Source organism: Tenrec ecaudatus, chromosome 9, assembly GCF_050624435.1.
Source record: "Tenrec ecaudatus isolate mTenEca1 chromosome 9, mTenEca1.hap1, whole genome shotgun sequence".
Lineage (NCBI taxonomy): Eukaryota > Metazoa > Chordata > Mammalia > Afrosoricida > Tenrecidae > Tenrec > Tenrec ecaudatus.
The window spans coordinates 16748654-16776411 of NC_134538.1; the positions used below are offsets into that span (position 1 = coordinate 16748654).

Below are 27758 nucleotides of genomic sequence, written 5' to 3' on the forward strand. Positions count from 1 at the left end.
CAAGTATTAGAAGGTTAGAAAGTGTATTATGAACATCTTTAGGCCAATACATTTAACAAGTTAGATAAATGGATAAATTTCTCTAACCAATTAAAAAAGCTCAATCACAAAGAAAAAGATGCCTAAATTACCTTAAAGAAACTGATTTTTATTTTAAAATGTTTCAACAGATGTCAACTCTCTCTAAATATATGTATAGATTCAAAGTTATCTCAATTCAAACTCTAGCTTTCCCCCTTTAAATCTTGATGAATTGCTCCTAAAGTTCCTATGAAAATGCAAAGAGCCTCACTATTCACTGCCATGGCACTGATTCTGACTCACTAGAACCCTACAGGATAGGGTAGAGGTGCTCCTGGGGAATTCGCGTTCCAGGATTATAAATATTCGTGGGAGTAGAAAGTCTCATCTTTTCACCCCAGAGTGGGTGGTTCTTTCAATCTGCTAACCTTGCAGTTGGCTGCCCAACACATAGTCCACTATGCCACCAGGGCTCCTGCAGAGGACCTAGACTAATCAGAGCAATATTGTAAACCAAGAAAGAAGCTGGGGAATAAACACTATTTTTTTCAGTTCTAATTATGAAGCTTCAGTAACCAAGGCAGTTGGGTATTGCTGTAAAGATAGACAAAGAGGTCCTTGAAACAGAAAGAAGAGTTCAGAAATGGACCCACACACATATGAGCAATTGATCACCGACAAATTTGTAAAGGGAGCGCCTTAGAGGGGAAATAAAGTAGAGGGAATAATTGGCCAAAAGTTGGATGTGGGAAAGTTCAAATGGGTGTTTGATTAACGGCTGATGGGTCAGTTCAGCTGTGTGTGTGGGGGGGAGGGGCGGCAGTAGGGCGCATGGGTCTGGAACAGCATATTCCAAATCAACGTTCGCTGTAGGCTAGACCACAGGATCGATGCATATTCCACAACAGAGCTTAGTGATGAGGGGCGGTGAGTAATGTGCAAAGCACAAACACTGTCTCCACAAAGGAAGGCTTTGATGTGATAAGTAGGGAAAAACAGGCATATCTCTTTACCCAATCATTTCTTATAGCTTTTCATATGGTTTAATACATTGTCCCACACTGTTTTACTTGGAAATCCTCTTTGGGAAACACTCTTTGTGGAACTAGTGTTTCTTGAACATTCTTGGGGAGGCCTTGCTGTAGGGGAAAGTGAAGGTCAGAGGCAGACTATGGAGGCACTGATTTCAGCCTAAGCAGTTGAGTGCCTTCATTTGGCAGAATGCGATATGCCACTTGAAGGTTGTTTTTTTGTTTTTCAATCAGAAATGCGCTAAATTAAAGCACTGTGAGGTTAGTCTTTACTTAGTAGGCAGATGTGTCACAATGCAAACTACAGGAGGCACCCACCATCTGTCCACTTGGCATTGTCGGTTGTGTGTTCCCCTAGTGCTGGAGCCATGCCACTGGTATTGAAAACACTAGCTGGTTACCCATGATCGAAAGACTTCAGACGAGCTTCCAGACTACGGCAGATCAGGAAGGGAAACCTAGCGATCTACTTCCAGAAGTTAGCCAATGAAAATCCTAAGGAAAGTGGTGGAATACTGTCTAATCTAGTCTATAACCATGAAGATGACACCAGACCAGAAAGTATTTTGCTCTAACATGGTTTATGAGGTCTCCATGAGTCACAGCCACCACCTCACATGCGGCAGAGTGGCCGCTGATGTCCAAATTTTAGATATTCCAGGACTGCCTGTGGTAGTTACATAATCTGGTATCAATTTGAGGCTTAAGAGTGTAGGGGTGGAGTCTAGACTACCAATCAGGATATAGCCAATGAGGCTTCTGTGTGGGCATGGCCTTCTCCTGAGGATTCTGGGAACTCCTGTATTTCCTCCTTGGAAGTGGGAGAATCTCTCTCTCTGAAAACTCCCTGTGAGACATCCCTGAGAAGCCACATGAACCTACCCTGATGTAGTCCTGGGAGCTGGAGAAGCCACATGGAGACCCCTGCCTGTCTTAAGATGCTTACAACGCCACTGGATCCACAAGCCTTCCCACCCACTGTCCTGTGATCTTCCTGCATTCAGCATCATTGCATGTGTTTCATGAGTCTGTATCGGACATATGGGCTAATATCAGGTATATGGACTTAATCTTGACTGGGCTAGGATGTTTTCTCAATATTCGATTACTCATGAATATAAAACTCTTACCTATACATGAGTGTCTCCCTGGATTTGTTTCTCTGGTCAACCCAGACTAACACATGCCTCGATGACATTTTCTTGAATTTTTAATACAGTACCTACCTTAACCTCACCTTAATTAATAATAAATAACATTAGGGATTTATGTATTAGCTATATTTTCTCATATATATTCAAATAAGAATATAAATATTAACAAAAATTGGTCTATGTTCCACTTGGTATCATTACAGGTCTAAACAATGATAAATATTGCATACCTTAAGAAATTTTCAATTTGAGCAACGCTGTACCATTTTTAACTATGATTCACCAATCAAGAAGATTAGATCACCCTTTACTTTCTGTAGTTTACTTTTTGAGAAAATAGGCATTTTCTCCCCCAAATAAAATTGAACTCATTCGTAGGCTTCTTAAAATGTCTACCAGGAGACTCTGATATGCCTTTCAGTAAGTGGGTATGTTCTTTACCTCCAAGTTGGGAGGGGGGACAGATGGTATGAAGTGCTGAGTGAGGATGTCGCTGCAATTTCTGCAGATTGAATCGAAGTGCACAGTAGCCAGGGGAAGGGAAGAGAAGAGGGAAATGAAAGCGATTCTGACAGGAATCATTACTGACACTTGCGAGCTGCTGGGATGTCCACGTGAACGGAGAGTACATTGTCTGTGATGACTTGTGCCCTCCAGCAGCAGGGTTGAGTAGTTATGACAGAGAATCTATGGCCTGCAGAACGTAGGATATTTCCTATTTGGATTTTTTCAGAAACACTACTGACATGCAGTCTGAAAGACTGGTAATGTCATGAATGAAAGCAGCGGGATAGAGGGGAATGGCCATTTAAACAGATTTTGATTTACATTTCAGCCAGATTGAATTAGAGACGGTGGGAGAATGTTTATATACAAATATCCAATGTATCAGTTAGAAATGCACCAGGAGGACTGAGTGGCAGCTTTTAAAAGTTACTTTTTCGCTTTACCTTTAAGTATATTTTAACATGTTATGCCTATCTCTAAGTAGAATTTGAGAACTCTAGGGGTAGGTGTTGAAGTAGTTAAAATAGATATTACTAATGAAAAGTGGGTTGGTTCCTTGATAAGCCAATATAAATCTCTGAAAACCAGACTTGCTGCCATGGACTCAATTTCAACTCATATGAACCCTGTATAGGGTTTCCCAGCTGAAACTCATTCAGGGAGCAAAGTCCCCATCATTCTCCCACTGAACAACTGGTGGATTCGAACTGCCCATACTTCAGTTAGCATTCTAATGCGTACCTGACCGCTCTACCAGGGCTCCTTGTAATCCAATAGAGAGCTTTCATTTTTCACCAAAAAGAAAGTAAGGGTTTTGCTCTTCCACAAAAAGCAACGCGGAAAACGTCCACATTGTGTAAAGTTTGAAAACATAAAAGAGACAGAGGAACTAGCCAAAGGTACAATTAGGTGACAAAAGTGAAGACTGAGTCTTGGGGGCCCTTAAATCTGTGAAAAGCCAATTCCTCCAGTTTGACATCTAAGCCTTGCCTAAGCTCTGTGGTACAGAAAGACATTGTTACCTCAGACTGTGGCTTTTTAATAGCAAGCCCTTGCCTTTGTCATCTACTCAGCACATTCCCTTAAGGAAAGGGCCAATACAGTAGGTGCTGGGGTCTAGAGAGGGAACAGGGGGTTACACTTTGGCTCTGTGCTGTGCCACTTGGTTGTGTGATTTGGGCTAAATTCACCACTGCAATTTACATAACACTTTATACTTTAACATATATTATTGCATGTGGTCCTTTCCACAACTGCGGGAAATACATGTTATTATTCCCCATTGTAGAAAAAAGGGCAAGAACACTTGATTGAGACCCAAGATCACAGGTCAGAATCATAATCCTGGTTGCTTAATACTCGGTGTCTTTCCATCACAGTTTTTATCTGCCATTGGCTAATCTACAGTAGTGGGAAGCAGATACTTTTGCTTTGGAAGTGACTGTACTTTACAAAAACAATCATAAAAACATCATGCAAAGATCTAGTTGGCTCATGCTGCCTGTGAATGTTGTATCCCTGAACAGGGGATATAGTTGGAGCACTTACAGATGAATCTAGCTTATGTGCACGCTTTATTTGGCTAATAGAATTTGTTCTTTTTTTTAATGTAGTCATGATTTTGAAATGAGAAGTTTCACAAAAAGATCAAGATTTCTGGCTTCTCTTGACCACTGGGAACCACAGTTACTGCTGGTCCTACTTCTCCATGACGGGAACGATTTAAAGTGGCAGCTGAGCCTGGATACAAGGCTCCCGGATATGCCAGCTCCCGTGCTGGCAGAGAATAGGTCTATAGTCACACCTCTCCAAACAGAAGGCCAACTTTAAATAACAAGGTATGATTTTCTTCATACCTCTACCATGTTATTTATAGCCTGGATTTTACCTGATCTGAAACATCGCTGGTTATGTGGCTAAAAAAGATCCGAGCCAGTTTCTGTCGTTTCCACTTCTCGTGACTCTGTGTGCATCACGACACGGTTCTCAAAGGTTTCTCTGGACGGAGACCCTAGCCAGGCCTTTCTTCAGGGGCCTCTGGACAGACTCAGCTCCAACCTTTTGATTGGTAGCGAAGCACACAAGTCACTCACACCTACACCACTCTTTATACGTCACTAATAAACACGGTATATTTCAATTTCGGGATGTTTTCAATGCAGCAATAAATGTGCATCTCTGAACAAGGGGAAGAAGTCACGTCATCCGCCAGGCTTCTGGAGGCATCTGTATCTGTGAGTCTGCTGTAAGTCCATACGGGGGTGTCCATCGGTTTCAATGTGTGGTTGGTACAACATCTAAGGGGTCCTCAAACTACGGCCCGCGGGCCACATGCGGCCCTCCGAGGACATTGATCCGGCCCGCCGGGTGTTTATGCCCCATTTTTACTTCAAAATAAGATACGTGCAGTGTGCACAGGAATTTGTTCATAATTTTAACTACAGTCCGGCCCTCCAACGGGTCTGAGGGGCAGCGAACTGGGCCCGTTTAAAAAGTTTGAGGACCCCATTCTAAGCACACCTTCAGTCTAAGACGTACTCTTAGGGTCACTTACTTTGAGTTACACGTTTATCAGCGACCTTTCTTTTCTTAGTAACGGCCATGGCTGGGACTTAAATTTCTCCTAGCAACCGGTTCAGGTAGCACACCCCGCCCTCTCGGCGGCCGGCCACCTGTGGCCACACCTCCCTCTCGGAGCCCGCAACTGCCAGTCAGACACGCCTAGTCGATCCAAGGACTGCCCCGGCCAGACCTGCCTCGTAGAACGCCGAACAGTCGATCATCCACCCAGCCCAGGGCCAGGAAAAGGAACCCCACTCTCCTATTTCCGACGGACGCTGTGAACCATGCGGCGCTGGGATTAGGTATCAGGCATCAGAGAGCCAGGAGAAAATATCGCGTCAATGTGAAGGAGGGGGAGTGCGGAGTGGCGATACAAACAGTTGGACCAGATTTTAACATTGGTAAAGCGGCTCACCATTCATAAAACTCATATCCCGGCTAAATAGCCACAAGGCTGCCGAAACCGTATACCCTAGCTGTCGTGCTTTCTTTCCGAAAATCGGGACTTGATGTCTGGTCACCTTTCCTCTAGTTCTTTAATGCTTCCTCCCCACGCCCCTCTACTATCATGACCCCAATTCTACCTTACAACTAGCCAAGAGCTGGAAACACAGGGAATCCAGGACAGATACACCCCTCAGGACCAAAAATGAGAGCAGTGATACCAGGAGGGGAAGGGGAAGGTGGGGGGAAGAAGGAGGAACCAATCTACATCCCCCTTCCAGGAGGAGGGACAACAGGAAAGTGGGTAAAGGGAGAGATAGGTCAGTGTAAGACATGGAAAAAAATGACAAATTATCAAGGGTTCATGAGAGAGGGAGGGTGAGGGAGAGGGGAAATGAGCTGATAGGAAGGGCTAAAGTAGAAAGAAAATGTTTGAAAATGATGATGGCAACATATGTACAAATGTGCAGATTGTGATAAGAGCTGTATGAGCCCCCAATAAAATTATTTTTTTAAAGCAACAACCTTGTAACTGATAGAGCAGAGGAGCCAACCAATGTGTGTGGGTGACCAGCTATGCTGGAGCTGGGTTCTGAAAGTCCCCTGCAGTTCCCGGTGTTAAACCTTTGGTTGTTAATTTGTGGAAAGATCTAGAAAGCTTGCTGGCTGGGCAGGTGTTTTACCCTATGACTGTACGAAAGTGTGCCAGTAAAATACTGGCCTTGCTCATCTGTAAACTGAAGCATCAAAAAGCTATGTAATGGGAAATATCCCCAGAGATACAGATTAATGCAATGGAATAAAAACAAATTCTGAACAGACCTATAGCGAGGAAATTAAATTAGTAAATATTAAATGTTTACACAAAGTAAAGCCTAGGTCTTAGTGGCTTCAGTGGCTAATTCCTTATCTTTAAAGGACAAGTTATTTGAGTCTTTTATAAATTATATCAGAAAATTATGGAGGAAACATTTTCCAACTCATTTCATGAGAACAGTATGAATTATGATATCAAAGCCAGGCAAAGATGGCAGCACCAGAAAATAATACTACAGACCAAAATCATGAATCTAAAACAAAAAAATCTCAACAACACATTAGCAAACTGAATTTAGCAACATTAAAAAAAAAAAAGGAATACATGCCCTGACCAAGTGGGATTTATCCTGGGAATGTAAGGATGGTTAACATTTGAAACCATTACTGTACTACATTAATGTACTATGCTCACCTTATTTCAGGAAAAGCAATTGACAAGAGTCAACACCCATTAGTGACAAAAACTTTCAACAAACTAGGAATAGAAGATAGCTGAGGCAGTGCTGTAAGAGCCTTATAGAATAAACAATAAAAACAAAAACTAACACTATTTACTTATTGTTAAGCGTTGGCGTGTTTTTCTTGAATCAGACACACTCTGGCTGCACTTTCAGTAATCTTCTCCAGCGCCACAGGCCAAACGCATCGATTCTTTGGTCTTCCTTAGTCAATGTCCAATTTTCACATGCATGTGAGGCAAGCGAAAATACCAAGGCTTGGTTCAGGCTCACTGTAGTCCTCAAATTAACATGCTTGCTTTGTAGGTTTTAAGTAGCAGAATTACCAATGCAATGTGTCATTCAGCTCTTGACTGCTGCTTCCATGAGTATTGATTATGGGCCCAAGCAAGACAAAATCCCTGACAACTTCAACCTTTTCACTTACTAAGCCTCAATGAATGTCTATCAGCTGAACAAATTAACTTTCTTTTGTGATCTCTGCCCCCACATGTCTCATCCGTATGATACCTGAAAGTCAGTGGACTGGAGCCATTTATTTAACTGAAGGCAACGTTAATAAGTGGAATGCCAATATTCCCGAGGAAAAAATCTATGAACACTTATATTACTTAAAAATCGGAGGGGTGATAATGAGCTATAACACAGTGATTCTCAACCTGTGGATCGCAACCCCTTTGGGGGGGTTGAAAGACCCTTTCACAGGGGCTGCCTAAGACCATCGGAAAAAACATATTTCCCATGGTCTTAGGAACTGAGACACTGCTCCTCTCTCATCTCCAGGTGGGTCCACACACATGCAGATACGTCCACGTTAGAGTATCTGGCACGAAGACTTACCCATGCTGCCCCATGCTCGAAGACAAAATTTCATTTATTTGTAATTAGAAATAAATATTTCTCAATATATACTTACATATTGTTTTTGTGATTCATCACTATGCTTTAACTATGTTCAATTTGTAACAATGAAAATACATCCTGCATATCAGGTATTTACATGATTCATAACAGTAGCAAAATTACAGTTATGAAGTAGCAATGAAAATAATTGTATTGTTGGGGGTCACCACCATATGAGGAACTATATTAGTGGGTCGCGGCATCAGGAAGGCTGAGAACCACTGAGCTATCATATTCATTTCTTCTGAATGTTTGCTACTAGTTTCCTGAGGAAGGAGCATAACTGATCCAGAGAGTCACTCAGCAAACCAGACTGACTAATGCTCGGTGGAGAATGTTGAAAGTACCATGGACTGCCAGAGGAACCAACAAATCTGTCTCGGGGTGGAAATTACAGCCAGAATGCTCCTTAGATGCAAGATCATGAGACTTTGTCTCATGTACTTTGGCCATGTTATGAGGAAGGCATCATCAGAAAGACATTATGCTTGGTGAAAAAGGAAGACCCCAACAAGATGGACTGACAGTGACAGCAACAATGGACTCAGACATGGCAAAAACCATGAGGCCGACGCAGGACCAAACAGTGTTTCATTCTATGGCACACAGGATGGCTATGGGGCAGAACTAATTGCTGGCACCGAATAACAACATATATCAATAGGAGTTACGGCAGGAGAGAAAAATGAGCTTTATACCACCATTGCCCACAAGTGACACATATCATTTCATTGGCTCCTATCCAAGAGGGCTGGGATATCTAAGAGAATAAATGGGATATCTGGTGAGCATTACATTAATCACACTGCATTAGGGATCTTTGTCTCAGTTTTTTGAAGCAGAGATTGTGCCTTCCCCTTCTAGTTAAATAAATAAACAACTTAGCACAGTTCTGCTTCTTTTGGAGTTTTGTTGTACAGATGAAGATGAACAGGAAGTAAACACCTTCCTTGGTGTCTCTAGGCTAGGAGCCCTGATGGCGTTGTGGTTACATGTCAGGCTGTGATCCACATGGTCAGCAGTTCCAAACCACCAGCAGCAGCTCCGTGGGCGAAAGAGTGGGCTTTCTGCTCCCATAAACCCTTCTAGTCTCAGAAAGCCACAGGGGAGTCACTATGAGTCTGCATTGACTAGAGAGCCACAGAGTATGGTTTTGGCTTTTGGTGTCTAAAGCCTTTGTTATTTATTAGGAGATGATACTTGATCTTCCCAACATTAAACAGAGTGCCTAGCGCTAATTCACTGAGTTTGTGTGGAGTTTTGTGCTGCAACATTTCAGGTGAAAAGTCTACAGATTTCCCTGGTGTTCTCCAACTATGAGAGCTGTTTGATTGCTGAGATTCCTTCAATCCAGTCTGATAAATTGAAAAGGGCACAATTAAATTCTGAAGGAAAGGAAAAAAGAACCGATTCATCATGCACAATAATCACCTTCATTGCACCACAATCCCACCCATGTCTTATAAAATTTGTTATTTGTAGTGCCACACAACAACAAAACCTCAATTAAGCTCTTGAAGCAATCTTAATTGTACTTCTAGTATTACCTTCAAAAATTGTTTTTGTAAAGTCTCTCCTTTATAAAACTCACGACCAAACTCTTCAATTTTGGTAATTCTGGCTCTTCATAAAAGTTCTTATTTGTTTTATTTATTTTAAAAGAGATTTCCAAAAGACTATTTTGCTGCTGTCAGAGCCACAGGCCTCCGTAGGCTGCGCGTGATTGCTAACTCACCCGCTGCCCAGCTCTTCTACCTGCGGAAACGTTGGCCATTGTCATCCCAAACGGGCGTCTGTTATGAAGACCTCTCTGTATATTCCAGCTCAGGCTGAGCCACGCTCTTGGGTATGGTCTATAATCGTTACCCGGGCATCCAGAAAAGTCCATACATGTTCATTTAGACATGTGAGTCTGATTTGTCTCCCAGCTAGTCAGAGTCTCTTGAAGGGGTTGTATTTTATGTATTTATATCCCTATCAATGGATCAATAAAGGGCAATCAAGAAATATTCCTTGTGTGCTTACAATGAATTTAGGCTGAGCAGAAGCATAGATGTGCTACTAGGTGTTACACTTATCAGTTGAACTAATGTTTGAAGAATATTAAGATGCCATGGTTTGAGCTATTTGAGGACCTATTAAGAAGTATTGCCACCAGGATCATTTTTCCTACATTCATGGGCTTATTTCAAACAAAATGTCTTTAAACACATCTCATGATCAAGGTCAGCTAGTTGCAGACAAGGTCTCTTGGTAACACACTTGCCTTTCTCTTCGTAACACTCCCCAAACTCTCTGCCATCGACAGTGCCGACTCATAGTGACCCCCACGGCCCCCTGTGGGTTTCCGAGACTGTACCTGTTCATGAGAGTAGAAGGTCCAGATGTTCTCCGAAGGAGCTGCTGGCAGTTTTGAACTGCCAACCAGGTAAATTACAGTCCAATGCATAACCACTGTGCTACAAACATACCCTTAAATTTTTTTTTCCAGAGGATTCTTTTTTGTGGTGTGAAAAAGAACTATTTTGAAGTCAGGGATAAGAACAAATTTTTCACAAAATTCAAGCAGACATCTTTCAGAATTATTTTGCAACAAGTTTTGGGGAATGCTGCCACATATAAAACAATAGCTTTTACACCAAGGTAAGCCAAAAAGCATTCCTACACAATCAAAAAGACTTGTTAAACAAAACGACCAACATGTTAGGCTATCGCTTCTCCACATATCCTTCAGCCATGTCCCCTCAGAAGCCATTGTTTTGATTGTACTCTTTTCTACATTGAGACAACGACAAGTGCATTATTAAGAGAAATTGTCTGCAGTCACCCACTGATCCGAGACATGGTTAAGGTGTCTGTTTGGAATACAATACCTTTTGAGTTACCCTCATAAATGGATCAAAGATTTTAAGGAAGATTGGGAACACCCTAAAGATTAGCCAAGAACATGAAGACTGACAACATCAACACACGAAGAGACTGTGCTTCAAGTCTGGAAACTTGTGAAAAAAGACCCTAGAATTACTACTGGTGATATTACTAAAGGTGGGACCTTACATGGCACAGCATTTTCCATTTTAATTGAATAACTCGGACTCAGCAAGCTTTCGGCTGGATGGGACTCCCCTGCCCCCCAGATCCCCTACTTCCACCCAAAAAAAGGTGTGGTAAGAGGATCAGCTAGCTCAAAGAGTTGATCTTTCCATTACTCTTTTAAGGAAGATCATCTTTTAATTATGATTTTATAAAGTGAATCATAATCAAGACCATCCAGAGAGGAACATCTAAGGGCCTCTCCGGGCCTCTGCGGGCCAGCAAAATTCAAGGCCAGAGGTCAACTAGGAATGTTATGTCTACTCCTTGTTATCAGAGAACATTTAGGGGTGATTATAGTAAATACAGATAGGTCAAAACGTAGTATCAAGAAGAAGATGCACTAAAACTGACTGGGGCAATGACTGTACAGCTCTTCCTGGTATGACTGAACTACTGAATATATGCTGCGTGGATTATTGACCAATAAAACTTTAAAAAACAAAGAGGTTATGGCTATTGTGTTTGTTGATTCCAAAGGAGTCGTCCTGATAGGTTTTTCTCAAAAGACACAGGACAATCATGGGGGGTTATTAAGAAAAGTCTTCAGAAAATTGAAAATGACATTAGTCAGTAAGACAAGAAACGTTTTTCCAAGGAATCTCCCCATCCACCACCCCCCCAGCCCCCGCACCCCATCGAATTTTGGCTCATTCGTTCTTAGAGAGCAGCAAGGGCAGCACTATGAGAACTTCACTGATAAATCCACAGCCCTGATCTTGCCTCTTCTGACTTATCATTCAAAGAACGTTAAGAAGAACATGATTTGTGTTCCCAAAGGATGCTTTAATGTGACATAAATTCCCAGAATTCTTCAGCCAAGGCTTAGAGAGCTAGGAACACAGTATTCAGAAGTGTCTAGATGTAGGTGAAAGATAGTTCAGAAGCAATAACTTCACATATTGATATTTTTGTTTAAAAAATGTTCTATGATTTTGTAGCAATTTTTTACATACTCTAGATAATGAAGTGTTATTGTTGCCTGTAGCTATTTGAAATACAAGCTTCAATATTAAAAGTTATTCTTATCAATAGTCTCCTGAAATTTTATATTATAGTCTCAGGGAAAATATTTTGAAAACATTAAAGCTAGATTTTTTTCTGAAGAATATATGCCAATATGATGTTTTTATTGATCTATAGTCAATCTGCTCCTGAATTTCCTAATCCACAAATGTATACAAAATTAAAATGCAAATTTGATTCTCATGTTTTCTTATATTTTAATAGAATATCTATTACACCAGGTTTGATAATGCACAAAAATATCCGCTTCATTTAAAATTACAATATTACAAATGCTCCTCCAAACTCTTATTAAAACAATAACCCAGTTTCTAAAGCAGGAATTTGTCTTTAATTATCTTATTACCTTATTCTCTTTACTTTTCAGAAATCCATTTATAATCTAAGGGCGATGCTCTTCCAACCACACCCTGAAGTAAAAACGTTTAAAAATTCATCCCTTTGCCATCTCAGTTAGATTTTCTTTGACACATAATCTTTTAAAACTACAGAAAAACGGTAAAAGTTTCTTTACCTGGTAGTCTCTAACTTTCTTATGAACGTCTTTGTCAGTTTACTGGGTACTCGAGTGGCTGGCTTTCCCAGAGAGTTTCAGTTATGCAGCTGCCTGATTTGCCAGTTTGGTTGCCATTTTATCCATGTTGTGATTCTTTGTACTAATTAATAACCATGAAAATGCCCAAAGCAGGGCACTTCCAGCCTAAATTACAGCAGCCGTTTCCGGTAAAGCAGCCTGGTGCTTCACATATTTCAAGGCAGAAGAATGAATGATAGAGTATGCACCAATAGGGAGTAGAAAGGAGTCTTCTGTGTGTGTTTGCAACCCAATCCAGAGCCAGAGGTGGGAATGTTAAATGGGGGCTGTTTTTCCCTTGGAATTTTCTTAAAGTGGTACCGCTGCCTGTTGATGTTAGTTTCAAAGCTCACAAAAATCACTAATTTTTGGGGTTTCCCCTCCTTTGTTTTAAGTAAAGTGAACTGTGGAAATCTAGTCTATACATATTTTGCAAACCTGTAGAAGTATTTATAAACTAAACCACTGCCATGAAGTTGATTCCGACTCACAGCAACCCTCTGGGACAAAGCAGGATTTCTCTTTGAGTTTTTGGAAACAGTAAATCGGTAGGGGAGCAGAAAGCCTCATCTTTCTGGGAGGAGCAAGTGCCCTTGGTCTTGCTAATTGTCAAGGGCAGCACTACAAACCCCTTCAGTCAGGCAGAAAGATGAGGCTGTCTGCCACAGGAAAAATTCCACTCCTGGAACCCCTATTCCAGGGTCTGAGACCACATTGACTCTCAACAGAATAACCTGGGTACTTTTGTGTCAATTTGAAGGAATGAGGTGACAAAGTTATTTCAGAATGATTCCTTTATGAAGAACAATATGTTAAATTTCAGGATTGAAACACATTTCACTTAAAAAAGGCTAACATAAATTAATTTTTTTAATGACGTGATGTAAAATCCCTTTTCTGTGATGTTCTTATTAGGAACAAATTTTATTACATTAGCGGATCATTAGTACCCTAAGGATTTCTATGTTTACACAAATGTCAAGTTATTTCGTTTCATCCCAGCCTTCCCCTCACTCCATAGCATGGGTTCTCAAGCATCCAGAGGCTCGGCATGAGGTGGCGTATACACCGTGCTGGGCCTCCAGGCTGAAGATGCTGTTGTTGGACCATCGAGTCCGTTCTGATCCATAGCAACCCTATCTATTCACAACAGAACCAAGCAGCCACTTGTTTCTGATTCAGCAGCGTCAGCAGTCACTTTTCAACCTCTTCCATGGTCTGGGTCCTTCATTTTGCAGTTAGCTATTTTACACCTTTCCCTACATTAGCCTTTTTAGTCACAATTTTCTCCCCTACATGTTGATAATGGCAATTTAGCCATGTTGTATTTAACTGTCAAATCAGACAAGCGGCAACCTGTTTTAAATTTCCCCATTTCTTTTTTTTTTTTTTTTTAACAATTTATTAGGGGCTCATACATGATTTCTTTAGCTCCACAGTGGTTCTCACAGTTTCCCTCTACTCTCGGTTTCACTTTCTTTGGAGCCATGCTTTCAGTTCCACTATCTGGCAGTTGTGAATACTAAGCAGATTTTTTTTTTTTTTCTTAATTTGCTGTTTGAGTAGTGGAAAGTTGGAGCTTGAGCCTTTTGACAATGGGAGGAGCATTGTGGATTGAAGTAGAGTCCTAATCATGGTGATCCTGTAAGATAGGATAGACCATAAGGAATCCCCCCACCCCCACCTCATCTTTCATCTCCAAGGTTGTGAATCTTTACAGATACAGAACATTAGTGTCCTCTGTCTCCCAGGAACCAGTAGGTGGCCTCCAGCTGGTGACCTTGCAGTTAACAGCCCTCACAGCTCCTGGGTCACTAAGCTCAAAACCAAACTCAGGGCCATCAGGTTGTTACCCACTCACAGCAGGACAGAGCGGAACTGCCTCTGTGGGTTCCCGGAAAGCCTCTGCTTTCTCCTGCAGAGCACCTCGGGGTTTCCGTGGACACAGAGCTCTGTTATTCATCCCCAAGAGTATTTAAATAAATCAACCTGCAAACAGTTCATCATAAAGCTGGTTACTTTACAGGGAAGCTCTAGCAAATTAACTGAACTCGATATTAAAAAAAGGAATAGTTTTAAGTGTGTGTGTGTGGGGGGGGGCGGACGAATGCATAACATCCTTATATAAACGACCATATTTTTAAAATGTTTTCCAATTCCGAATAAAGCTTTGTGGTGGTGAACTAGCAGAAAGCCATCTTCCCTTGATGATGCTTCTCTCCACCGACAAAGTAATTTTCATCTTGTAAGAAATATTTATTGACCCAATCATGCTAGGAACTGCCGTATCCCTAACTCATTAAGTTACTGTTTCTCTTTAAGCGGCCATTAGCACAATCAATAGATGGTGGTGTTTCAGCGTTATCGATTCATCTTTGGAAAAAAAAAAACAACCAAATACTCAAACCAAAAGCCAAATCCAACCCAACCCATCGCTATAAGTTTTTAAATCTGGCACTTAGGCTCACCATTTGCTAATTAACCCCAGCTAATTAAACCCACGGAGCCTCCGTTTTTCATGCATCAAGAAATATTAATAGTGGGAGTGGGGAGGGAGGGGGAAAATGAGGAGCTGAAGCCAGGGCCTTAGATGGAGAGCAAATGTTTTGAGAATGCTGAGGGCAATGAATGTACAAATGTGCTTTACACAATGGATATATGGATGGATTTTGATAAGAGTTGTATGAGCCCCCAATAAAATGATTTTTTTAAAAAGAAACAAGTTTACAGATAAAAGTTAGTGGCCCGCATTTGTGCCAACACCTCCCAAATGAAGCTCACTGGCGTGGAGTCAACGCTGACTCCTAACGACCCTTGGTGGGTTTCCCAGGCATCACGGGAGTAGAAAGCTCGGGCTTTGCCCCGCGGAGTTGCTGGAAGTTTCGAACTGGCGGACCAGGAGATAACCACAACCCCAAAGAAGATCCGCGCAAGAGCCGGAAGCGAGGCTAGAAGGCGGGGCCAATTCGGAGGAAAAGAGACCCGTGGGGATTCGGCACGTCGCGCTAGAAACCTGCTTCCCAGTCCACGTATCGTGAACTCGCGAGAATAACGACAAGTTATCGCGAGGTTTCAGTCTCTTCTCCAACTCCCTCCGGTGCGGTCGCCCCCTAGCCCTTCCCGGCGCCCCGCCCCGCCTCGCCCCGCCCCGCCCACCCGGCGCCCCGCCCCCTGGCTCTGCAGGCGCCGAGGTGAGTGTGGCCGCTCTCACTGCTGGTGGCTCAGGTAGCAGGGCCCTCCTTCCTGCCCCTGCCCGTGTTTGGAAAGACGATTGGGCCGCGGGGAGTGGGACCCCCACCCAAGCGAGCCGCCCGGCCTCGTCGCTGCGGGCGCTCAGGCCTCCCCACCCTTCGCGCCTCGTTGCGGCCTCGAACTAAGGAGGTCGGATTCCGGAAACTGAAATGCCTTGCCTCTAGGCTCCCCGCTTCCAGCTGTAGCCACTGAGTGCTTGGCGAACTGGGGCAGAAAAGCGTTGTTTCCCTAGGGCTTCTGCCAGCGTTTCTTAGGACTGAAAATAAGCTTTTCCAAAGGCACCGGCAGCTTATCATTCCCCCATCGTCAGTATTACGGTCTTGAGTGGGTGTCCACTGAATTAAGTATGGGAAAATCATTCATATACACCGATTTAAGTACTGGAAAAGAGACTCTTCCTTTACTGCTTATAATTGTGTAGAGTTTTCTGAAGATGAAAAGCTTTGTTTTCACAATAAGGTGGTTTTGACTGTTAGAAATTGCATGTGGATGTGCAGTTGTGTACAGTTAATATTAAATAGATACTTTGCCTGTAGATAGGAGGTACAGGAGTTAAATTAGAATTAGGCTGTGTATTATCAGTCAATGCATATTAAAAAATCATCAGCCATGTTTACTATTGGCAATTTTCAGATATCATTGGTATATGTAGACTTTATCTCCAAAGTTACCTTTGTAGCAAGATGCATTTTAAAAGGGTATGAGGATGTCTTTAACTGTTGGGCTGCTAACTGCAAGACTGGCACCTCAAAACCACCAGCCATTCCTTGCAGAAAGAGGCGCACTCCACTCTGAAACCCCATATGAGATGTTTCTGTGCTGGGCTGCTAACTGCCTGGTCATCAGTTCAAAACCACTAGCTCCTCTGTGGGCGAAGAGGAGGCTTTCTACTCCCATAAAAAGTTTCTGTCTCAGAAACCCACAGAGGCAGTTCTATCTATACGATACTTCTATCCCATGCTATAGGGTCACTGTGATTCAGAATCAACTGGATGGTAGTAACCGGGTGGTGGGTGGCGGTAGGGCAGAGGGAATCCAATCCAGAGGTTTCACGAGGAAAGTGGTCAGGCTACAGTGATATCTATGAGTGAATCTTCCGTCAGGCATGTGGGAATGTTATTTTGCTTTATAGTCATCCGGTTGTGTAAGCTTTGCCTACCATGTAAATTATGGGAAGAAGCGCTTCATTTTACAGCTGCATGTACCGTGTTTGAAAGGTCGCAAAGGAGACTACAGTCATTTTACTTGTTCGAACTGGTAAGTTTGAACTGGTCCCGCATACCTCAACTGTCAAACATACAAAGTACTGTCTGTTGTGGTGCTGTGTTTAATGCAATGGGTATTAGAGACCCTCGTGCCTGGAGCAAACTCACCGTACAAATAAACAGGCCCACCCATTTACAGATGGTGAGGGGTCCTACCAGAAAGTCCAAAGCAACGAAACAGGTTGCTTTGAAAGAATAGCAGAGGAACGTTTTAGCTTGGTTGTAAAATAACCAATTGCTGTTGAGGCCACCCCCCTGTGCCAGAGTAGAACTGCGCTCCTTGGGGTTCCAAATGGCTTTCTTTAGGGACACCTCTGCATGGACTAGAACCTCCAACCTTTTGGTGGGTGGCTGAGCTTGCCAAACATTTGCACCTCCCAAAGATTCCTGATTTCAGATGGGGAGGGATTTTTAATTTGAAACCTGGCATAGTGCTTTCCAAGCTAAGGGAACAATAGCAAGTACTAAGGAATACTTGGGCATTTCAAGGACTAGAGAAACCCAAGAGTGTGGTGAGAAATCTGGAGAGCGCCTCCAAAGGAGGCTGAAGAAGTGGGTGAAGCCAAGTTATAAAGAGCCTTGAGGGGCCGGGTAAGAGTTTGATTTTCTAGTGGAAAAGCTTTTTCCACTAAAGAGCTTATTTAGTGGAATATATGTCAGAATCAACTCATTGGGATTGGTTTTGGTTTAGACTGCACATGTGTGGGAGAGAAATCACTGCTAAATGATGAGCCCAATTTAAGTTTGAGAGTCTTGAGCCATCTAGGCTGATTCCCAGTGTAAGTCCAGTGACTACTTACACTGGAAACTTCCCTTTCTACCCTGCGTGATCAGCACTGTCTCTAATATAGTTCCCCAAGAGTCTTGCTTTAATCACAGAATGTTTCCATGAAATGCCTTGCTCTTCTAAATACAATCCAAGTAGTTTGGTAATAGCTGGAAATTAGAGTTTGAAAATAATATAAAGTAGCAAGATGCTATAAAAGTCTGCCTGTTCCATCTTGTTACATTTTGTATTGATTTAGTGAAAGTTGTTTTTCTTATTAAAAAATAAAATCTTTAAAAGGGGCTTTCATTAAAGAATTTGGGAAAGATGTCTGGGAAAGCAAAGTGGAATTTTTTAGCAAAGCTCAATTTCTCTGTGGTTGCTTTAGCATTTTAAAAATATCCTGTGGTATCCAGTAAACCCTGTGTATGTAAAGAGCCTAACTTGTCAAATGCATGAGATCTGGAGTAAAGTTTTTACTTTTATCTCATAGATGCTGTGGGATTCTTGGGGAAATTAGAAATTACTCTTTTTTTCCTGTTAAGTGATTCATTGTGAAGTTATTAAAGCCATGTGCATAATCCATGAACTGCCATTGTTGATTTAATAGCAAGAAGATAGTTTAAGACCATTTGTTCTGGACTTTGATTTGTTGATCAATAAATTAGGTCTCTTCATTATATAGTGGACACCTGAGGTTGAGATAGATTGTACAGTAAAATCTGTGAGAACCAGAACATGCATAAGACAGAAACCTATGAGAGATTAATGCAAAGAAATGCAAATATTTTCCACTAAAATAAATGATAAGACAGTGGTAAGGCTGCACCTTGTCAAAGGCAAAAAGCTCGCAAGACCTAGAAAAGGAAGTTAGTCTTGTGGAGTTCTAGATTTCACTGTAATAGAGTAATCAAAGATTCTTATTTCACTGTGTAGTATTTCTTTATCCACTGAAATAATTTACACTATAACAAAAGCTATGTTTCTTCAGACCTATATTTTTGCTAATTTAGTCTGTAAAACTAAGAAGAAGGAAAACAATATAGATATATAAGACATAAGAGAAATGAAAAATATTGAGATTAAAAAAACCCAAAGAATATTTTATATACTAGGAAGTGAAGAAAACCAACTAAAAGTGATCAAGATATCATATATGGCTGCACTGAAGGTGTTAACAATAAACAGGGCGCTGTCTGGCCCTGATCTAAGAACGATTTGTTCATATGATGTGACCCTACTTGATACTTGCCTTCATGAAGCGATCACTGAAGATGGGAGTGAGTGCTATAGGAAAGTGTAGTGAAGAAATCAGACAGTGCCCAGCTCTCAGCAAGAGTAGCATCTGGGATCTTAAAGGCTTGTCTTAAACAGCCATTTCAGTGAGGACAGCTAACTCCACATGGAAGAAGCACACCAGCCCTTGTGATCCAAGGATTGTGTATAATAAAATCCGAGGCTGGATGAGGGAACAGTATTAGGGCTTAAATTCTGAGCACCTGGTGTGCAGAGGACCATGGATAACAGTGAAAGCCCAACATCCATTTGCAGGATCCCCATGAGGATTAAGCCTCTGATCATTGGTGATTGATCCCCTCTGACCATTTATCTGGGATGTGAATAGCCTTGCTATTGGACAGAGTACACTGGACGTGAGCTAATGCAGATGTAGTTAATTTAACACCTTCCCTTTGACCTACTTGAAATTTGCTTTAGTTTTTATTATTTTCTGTGAGCTTTTGAACTGAAGGTTTCGTATATATCTTTTATTCCTATTAGGTTTTTAGTTTTTTTCTTTTTGTATGTTTTTCTGTGTATGAAATCCAGGATAGGTAAATCCCTGCAGAGACAGCAACTGTATTCGTAGTTTCTTAAGGTTATGACAGGAGAGGTTGGGTGGAAATGGGCAGCTAATAATAATGAATGCAAAGAAGAAAGTATGCCAAAATTGATTCTAGTGATGATTTTGCAGCTCTTTCTAATATATTTAAGCTATTGAGCTGTATACTGTTTGAATAACACTGTTGACAGCATCCAAGCCTCCAGGAAATGATGGCATAACAATTGAAATGTTTCGACAAAATGGTGCAGCACTGGAAACACTCACTAGTCTATTCCAAGAAATTTGGAAGACCGTTCCCTGGCCACCCAATTAGAAGAGATGCATATTTATGTCAATTCCAAAGAGAAGTGACCCAACACAATGTGGAAATTTTCAAACAATATCGTTAATAGCCCATGGGAATGAAATTTTGCTGAAGATAACCAAAAATTGGTTGCAGCAATGAATGGAGAAGGGCTTTCCAAAATTGAGAAGGAGACATGGCAGATGATAAAGATGTTTTCTTGACTGTACAAAGGCGCTCAGTTTTGACAGTTGTAGCAAACTGGATAACATTGGGAAGAATGAGAATTCCAGAACACTTCATTGTGCTCCTGTAGAACCTGCTCGTACAGCAAGAGTAGAAGAAGGTGTTCGGTTATAAACATCAATGGAAGTGGACACAGCTGACTCTGGCTTCCCTTTTGCACCAGGCAAAGGTCAGACAAGTCTCCATGGTCTGTCCTGTACCTAGTCTGACACCATCTGTTACTCCCACACCACTCCACTTCTATGCTGAGCGCAAGAACTAGTTGCAATGGCCACACAGAACTAGAGACAACACTCACCAATAGGAAAGTTAATTGTCATTGTTGTCGTTAGGTGCCATGGAGTCAGTTCTGACGCATGGCAGCTTTAGGGACAACAGAGAAAACACTGGCCTGTCCTTCACCATCCTCCCATTTGTTCCTGTGCTCGATCCCATGGTTAGAACCGTGATGCTAGTCCATCTCCTGTGGGCCTTCCTCCCCTCCCCTCCTCTCCACTGAACATGGTGTACTTCAGGCACTGGTCTCTCCTGACAAATGTCCAAAATATGTAAGTGAAGTTTCGCCATCCTTGCCTCTGTACTCGTCCAGGACAAGATCAGTGTGCCCTTTTATCAGTCCATGGCGCGTTCAGTGGACTTCTCCAGCACCACGATTCAAATGCATCCATTCTTCTTTGGTCTTCCTTATTTCAGTATCCAACTTTCACACGCCTGTGGAGCAGTTGAAAATGCCATGGCTTGGGTCAAGCGCACCCCAGCCATCAAAGTAACGTCCTTGCTTTTCAATACTCCAAAGAGGTATTGTGCAGCTGATTTACCTAATGCAACTTATCTTTTGATCTCTCGACCACTGCTTCCATGAACATTGATTGCAGATCCAAACAAGACAAAATCCTTGACAGTTGCAGCATTTTCTCCATTTATCATGTTACCTATCGGTCTAGTTGGGAGAATTGTATTTTCTTTACATTGCGTTGTAATCCATACTGAAGGCCACAATCAGATCTTTATCAGCAAGCGCTTCAAGTTCCTCTTTGCTTTCAGTAAGCAAGGTTCTGTCACCTGCATTTATATCTCAGGTTGTTAATAAGCCTTCCTCTAGTCCTGATGCTACATTCTTTTTCATATAAGCCAGCTTCTCTGATCATTTGCCCAGCATAGAGATTGAATATGGTAAGGATACAAACCAGATGTACACCTTTCCTGGTTTTAAAGCATGCAGTATTTCCATGTTCCATTGGCACAACAGACTCTTGATCCATGTACAAGTTCTACATGAGCACACTGAAGTGTGCCGGAATTCCCATTCTTCTCAGTGATATACATAGTTTATGATTCATGCCATAAAGTGCGTTTGCTTAGTCAATGAAACACAAGTAAACATGTTTCTGGTATTCCCTGCTTTCAGCTAAGATCCATCTGACATCAGCAATCAGTTCCCTTGATCCATATCCTCTTCAGAATCAGGCCTGAACTCCTGGCAATTACACATCAGTGTACTGCTACAAATGTTGCTGGATGATCTTCAGCAAAATTGTACTGGCATGTGCTATCAGCAATGTTCTATAGCATTCTCTTGGGGCACATTGCTTTGGAATGGGTACAAATATGAATCTCTTCCAGTCTGTTGGTGAAGTAGCTATCTTCAAAATGTGCTGGCATCGAGCAGTGAGTGCTTCCAGTGCACCATCAACTTGTTGAAATATTTCTGTAAGTATTCCTGGAGCCTTGTCTTTGCCTAATGCTTCAGTGCAATTTGAACTTTCTCCTTCAGTGCCATTGGCTCTTATGTGCTACCTCCTGAAAGGGTTGAATGTTGACTCGTTCTTTTTGGTACAAAGACTTGTTCATAGTGAATACCTTTTCCCCCAACACGACCAGTGACTATCCACATGGACTTCTCCAGAAGGATTACTAAGAAATCAAATTGCCGACATCTGTGGGAAGAGATGCTGGAGAAGCTCAATGTCAGCAGCTCACACCAGGCCAGGGGCCGACTGGGTTTTTGCAGATATGTAAGTCCAGGATAAAGCTGAAGAAAAGCAAATTCAGGAAAGCCCAAATACTACCTCGAGTCTCTTCCACCTGAATTGAGAGAACATTTCAAGAACATATTTGACCCATTACAAACTAATGACAGAAGTCCCTATGAACTGTGGGAGGACACCAAGAACATCATTCATGAAGGAGATAAGGTCCTTAAAAAGTCAGGAAGGAAAGAAGAGATCAAAGTGGCTATCAGAAGAGACTAAAACGTGCTCACAAGGGTGGAGTAGCTAAAGCAGATGCAAGCAACGATCAGGTCCAAACGCTGAAGAGAAAAGTTCAGAGGGCATTTCTAGAAGACAAAGCCAACTGTAATGAAATGTGTAAAGCCCTGGAGCTAGAAAAGCACGCTCAGCTGTCTGACACTAACTCAGGAAAACAGTCAAGCCTCAAGTCGCAGTACTGCAAGGGAAAACAATCGATTACCATCTATCAGGATTAGCAAACAGTAGTCCCCTCAGCCAGCAGCCAAGTCTCTGGTTCAGCCGCTCGCAGTCAAGCTTCTCCCAGGTTCTCAGTTTCTCAGCCGCTTGGTTCCTTTGCCTTTGCCTCCATGGGCCGGGAAGCCAGCCCACCTGTCACTGTTCCATAATTGCAGTCTTGAGCCAGGTAAGGATCAGACACCCCATAGCCTTGGCACTGTGCTGTGTCTCTCTGCTACAGTCTGATGGCTTAGTGGCCAACACTTCAGACAGATCTTGAATGCACTTTTCCAAGGTAGTCCGAGTTTCTCTCTCCTCGTATTCTTAGAGCCAGCAAGTGGTAACAAAAACTGACCAACCCCTCTCTTACTGTTACACATACCCTATTTGCATAGTCCCATGCAACCATTTGGTGAGAATAACAGAGACTTTGGTAAAAGAGGCCTATTAAAAATTTTACCCCACCCCAGGTGTGCATCAAAGTTTTATTGTTTCACATAAATTCAGTCTGTATGTTGATCAGATAAACCAAGAAGCTGGTCTTTATGAAGAAGAATATCGCATCAGAAACAGGAAGACATTAACAACCTGTGGTGTGCACATGACACTCTTGCTTGCTAAAAGGGTAAAGGACTTAAAGCACTTACTGGTTAAGATCAAAGGTGACAGTCTTCACTGTGGATTGTAATTCAAATATAAAGAAAACAAAGATCCTTAGAACGGGACCAATAAACAACATCTTAATAACAGGAGCAATGATTGAGGTTGTCAAAGATTTCATTTTACGTGGATCCATAATTAGCACTCATGGAAGCATCAGTTAAAATTCTGCTGGACAAGACCACTTTAAAGTGTTAAAGAGCAAACATGTCATTTGGGAGGCTAAGGTGAGCCTGATCCAAGCCATGGTATTTTTTGTTGTAATCATTTTATTGGGGCTCTTACAGCTCTTATAATAATACATAGCTCAATTGTATCAAGCACATTTTTACATTTATTGCCATCAACATTTTCAAAACATTTTCTTTCTACTTGAGCCCTTGATATCAGCTCCTCCTTTTCCCCCTCCTCCCTTCCCCTGAGAATCCTTGATAATTTATAAATTATTTTTACCTTCATATTTTACACCATCCGCTGACTCCCTTCACCCACATTTCTGTTGTTCATCCTCCTGGCGGGGTGAGGGGATTGTACGTCAATCATCGCGATTAGTTCCTCCTTCTTCCCCCCCCCCCCGCCCCCCCAACCTCCTTCCTACCCTCATGGTACCACTACTCATTATTGGTCCTAAGGGGTCTATCTGCCCTGGATTCTGTGAGGAGAGCTCTTATCAGTTCCAATGCACATGCTGTGGTCTAGCCAAATCTGGACTGGCTGCTCTAATCAGGAACATCGTCTTTAAGGCCTGGTGGGCCAGGATATGCTCCACTCTCTCCTCCTCCCCCTTCATCTGCTCCCATGTGCTCCAATCAGGTATGTCCATCTCTCGGAGCTTCAGATTCAGTGCCGTCCTTTGAAATAAATTCTTCTGGGTGTTTTTTTAAGAGTACAATTAGAACGCTCCTTAAAAGTGAGGATGATGGGAGTTTGCCTCAGATACTCTGGACTTGTGTTTAAAAGGAATCGTTCCATTCTTGGTAAAGTAAAGAGCCAGTGTGAAAGAGGATGACCTTCCATAAGGTGGGTTGACACAGGCTGCAGCCATGGCCTCAGGCCTAGGAACAATTCTGAGGAGGGCCCAGGACTGGGCAGTGTTTCATTCTGTTGTACATAGTAGGGGCACTGAATTGTAAAAGACTTTATAGCACCTAACACCACCACCAACACATACACACAAGTGGACTTTAAAAACGAATTAAAACATAAAGGACATTAACCCCACAAACTTTATGAAACCTACTCATAGGAGTGTGTGTGTGTGTGTGTGTGTGTGTGTGTACACACCCATTTCTCACAGTGTGGTTAGGTTCCAAGGACCAGGTTATTGATGCTATGGGAAAATATACTATATATGTGATATATAGTATATATGTTTACATATAGTATATTGTAAAAGTACCTCTGAGATAACCTTCAACTGCTGCCTCACTGAAGAAGACTGAAGTGGTTTAGTCCTGTCTTCCACAGAGTAACCCAAGTGCTCCCCACCTTCCCAGCCATGGCCCCCTCCCTCTTCTGCTAACTGGAATATTCTGAGAGCAAGATGCTGCAGTCTGCTTTAGTAAAGACTACAGCTTTGGAAATCCTGTAAGACAGTTCTACTCTGTCCTAGATAGTCATGAGTTGGAATCACATGGTGTTTTTCCACAAGCTTTTGAATTCCCCCATGTCTATATATATGCACGTCTGTGTTTGAAATATCTTAAACTAAATACAAAATGAGGGAATTTGGGTAGGAAATGGGTTTGCTGCATCTGATCTTATGATTTTCCTTTGTTACATTTTGAAACCGCTTCTCTCAGAAAAGGTTTCCTACTTCAAAGTCTAAGAATTGATTTTTCAATTGGAACTATTTCTACTACGTAGTAAATAATGCTTTAAAAGTGAGAGCATTGTTTTGTTAAATAATATGTGACAAATATAGTTACTTTGGAAGAAAAACTAGAGGATTCAACTTGTAATTATCTTTTTAGTACATGAAAGTACTAACTGGTTTATATGGGGATATGTGTAAGAAATAAGTACATTAATTATTAAATCTTCTCGCTCTCTTTAGAAATGGACAAATTTTGACAAGATGTAGCGCTGCCGTTGTGTCCTGGTGGGATATGTTCAGCCATGGCTTCCGAACTTTGTAAGGCGATCTCTGTGGCTAGACTGGAAAAGCACAAGAATTTGTTCCTAAATTACAGGAATCTGCACCACTTCCCGTTGGAGCTACTGAAAGATGAGGGACTGCAGTACCTGGAGAGACTCTACATGAAAAGGAACTTCCTTACAACCTTGGTATGGTATTGTTACATCCCAAACGATTGCTTCCAACCAAGCCATATTTGTCAGATCCTAAGCTATTCAGACCAAGATCTAGTCCATCTTGCTATTTTTCAGGTATTACCAATAATAACTGTAGGTTTCGAATTAGCTGGGGATTTAGTAGTATCTGCTCTGCAATTTTAACTGATGCTCTAAGTAGATGTTAAGGAGCCCTGGCGGCACTATGGATTGGGCATTGGCCTGCCCATGAGGATTTCGTCTCAGAAACCCTATATAGGGATGCTGTGAGTCAGAATCGACTTGATGGCAGTGGATTTGAGTTGTCCTCATGACTCGTAAGCAAACAAAGCGCATGCTGTAACACCTGATAAATCATCAAGGAATAAATTGTTGCATATTTTTAATGACAAACATGTGTATTAGTTTTGTAGTTTTAATTAGAACATTTTGTGTGTGCACCTCAAAGAGCTTGATGACTGTAAAATGTTCTACAGCGGTGCTTCTCAACCTGTGGGTCGTGACCCCTCTGGGGATCAAACAACCCTTTCACAGGGTCACCTGATTCATAAATGTCACAAAATTACAGTGATGAAGTAGCAGTGAAAGTAATGTTATGGTTGGGATCACCACAACATGAGGAACTGTATTAAAGGGTCACAGCATTAGGAAGGTTGAGAACCGCTTTTCTACAGGGTTCTAGTGGTGGTGGTAATAGTGCCAATATTCATAAAGCCGTCTAACGTTCTTGATTATAAGATAGCTTATGACACGTTTTTGAAGAGGATGAACAATACTTGTTCTAAAGTGCTCTAGAAAAGTGACTCGTGGCGCGTTCAGGATGTTTGCTTGGGTTTTAGCTGAGATGGTTTCTAGAAGTGATTTAGTACTTGAACTTGCCTTGCAACTGACCAGCAGAAAGAGCTTGTCCAGCACATTATGGGCGAATCGCTCTTTTTTCTTAAAGACGTTTGCGAGCCCTGTCAATCCACTTTCGAGTGATTTTATTTCCGTGTCCTATTTACACTAGTTTACTGTGTGCAGTGCCTCCCAAAGGGAGTGCTTCCTTTCCGTAATCCACACCACTGAAGAGATTTGGTGAGAAGAGAGCTATCATTAATGCACACACTTCTGCCCTCTTACTTTTCCTCTTCCGGTTTATACGAGATGTTCAGAACTCGAGGAATGCCTGTATTTAGAACGGAAGCACAAGGGATAAATCTTTTATCTATTTAGGAGAATAAACTTTAAAACATTAGCTAAAAATATGTACACTCTTATATCAAGTTACTTGGACTAATGCTTAAGGGGTACCCCCAAAGACCTTGGAATTGCACTGGGCAGAGCGGGCTTTTGTAGGGAGCATTTTTCCCTCTAGGCGAGCTTCGAGCAACTCACTCCAAGTTAGTGTAACCAGCGGTGTTAATTAGGGAGGTTCTCTCTGGTCACAATGAATTTTTTTGTGAAAGCAGTTTCGCGCAAACCTTGTTTTTTGTGATGGCTGATTTAAGAGAACAGCGTGAGACTGTGAAATTTTGTTTCCTGCTTGGGGGAAATGCTGCAGAAGCTGTTGTGGTGTTGAGCTCAGTTTACAAGGACAGCACTGTGGGAAAAACTCAAGTGCACGAGTTTTCTCATTTCAAAAACAGTGAAATATTGCCTGATGACAAACCTCATTCTGGATGTCCCTCAACCTCCCGAACAGATGAAAATGTCAACTCATAGTGCTTTTTGAGTTCCTTCTACTGGGTCAGACAGTTAATCAAGCTTTCTATTTAGAGGTTCCAAAAAGAATGCATAACAGTGCGTGACAAGAAAAGGCCTCATTTGGAGCAGATAGGGAACTGGTTTTGCCACCAAGACAATGCACCTGCTCACACAGCCATCTCAGTGTGCCAGTTTTTTGGCAAAAAGCAGCATGCCTCTCTAGCTCCACACACCTTACTCACCTGACCTCGCTCTGTGTGACTTCTTTTTGTTTCCACAAAAGAAGAGGGACAAAACAGGACAGCAATTTGAAGAAACTAGAGATGAAGGAAAAAAGAGGGTGGTGCCATCCGCCATCCAAGCAGATGAGTTTTAAAAATGTTTCCAAGAATGGGATTGCAGTTT

At 42.0% G+C, this 27758-nt stretch overlaps 2 protein-coding genes across 7 annotated transcripts in view; one reads left to right on the forward strand and one right to left on the reverse strand.

Annotated features, from left to right (window-relative positions):
• The window catches only part of TTC23 (tetratricopeptide repeat domain 23), a 127864-nt gene extending 115109 nt beyond the window's left edge, over window positions 1–12755 (reverse strand). For 4 of the 5 annotated variants that reach the window (XR_012786089.1, XM_075557895.1, XM_075557894.1 and 1 more), the window contains exon 1: window positions 12533–12754. The gene's annotated coding sequence lies outside the window, so the exon portion shown is untranslated. Of the gene's footprint in view, window positions 1–12532 lie in introns of all 5 variants that reach the window. The other variant, XM_075557896.1, reaches the window with a different exon arrangement.
• A 2982-nt stretch (window positions 12756–15737) lies between these two features.
• The window catches only part of LRRC28 (leucine rich repeat containing 28), a 169198-nt gene continuing 157177 nt past the window's right edge, over window positions 15738–27758 (forward strand). For both annotated transcript variants that reach the window (XM_075557898.1, XM_075557899.1), the window contains exons 1-2: window positions 15738–15783; window positions 25432–25661. In XM_075557898.1, coding sequence (XP_075414013.1) covers window positions 25494–25661 — 168 coding nt within the window. In that variant the 5' untranslated portion in view covers window positions 15738–15783; window positions 25432–25493. The remainder of the gene's footprint in view (window positions 15784–25431; window positions 25662–27758) is intronic.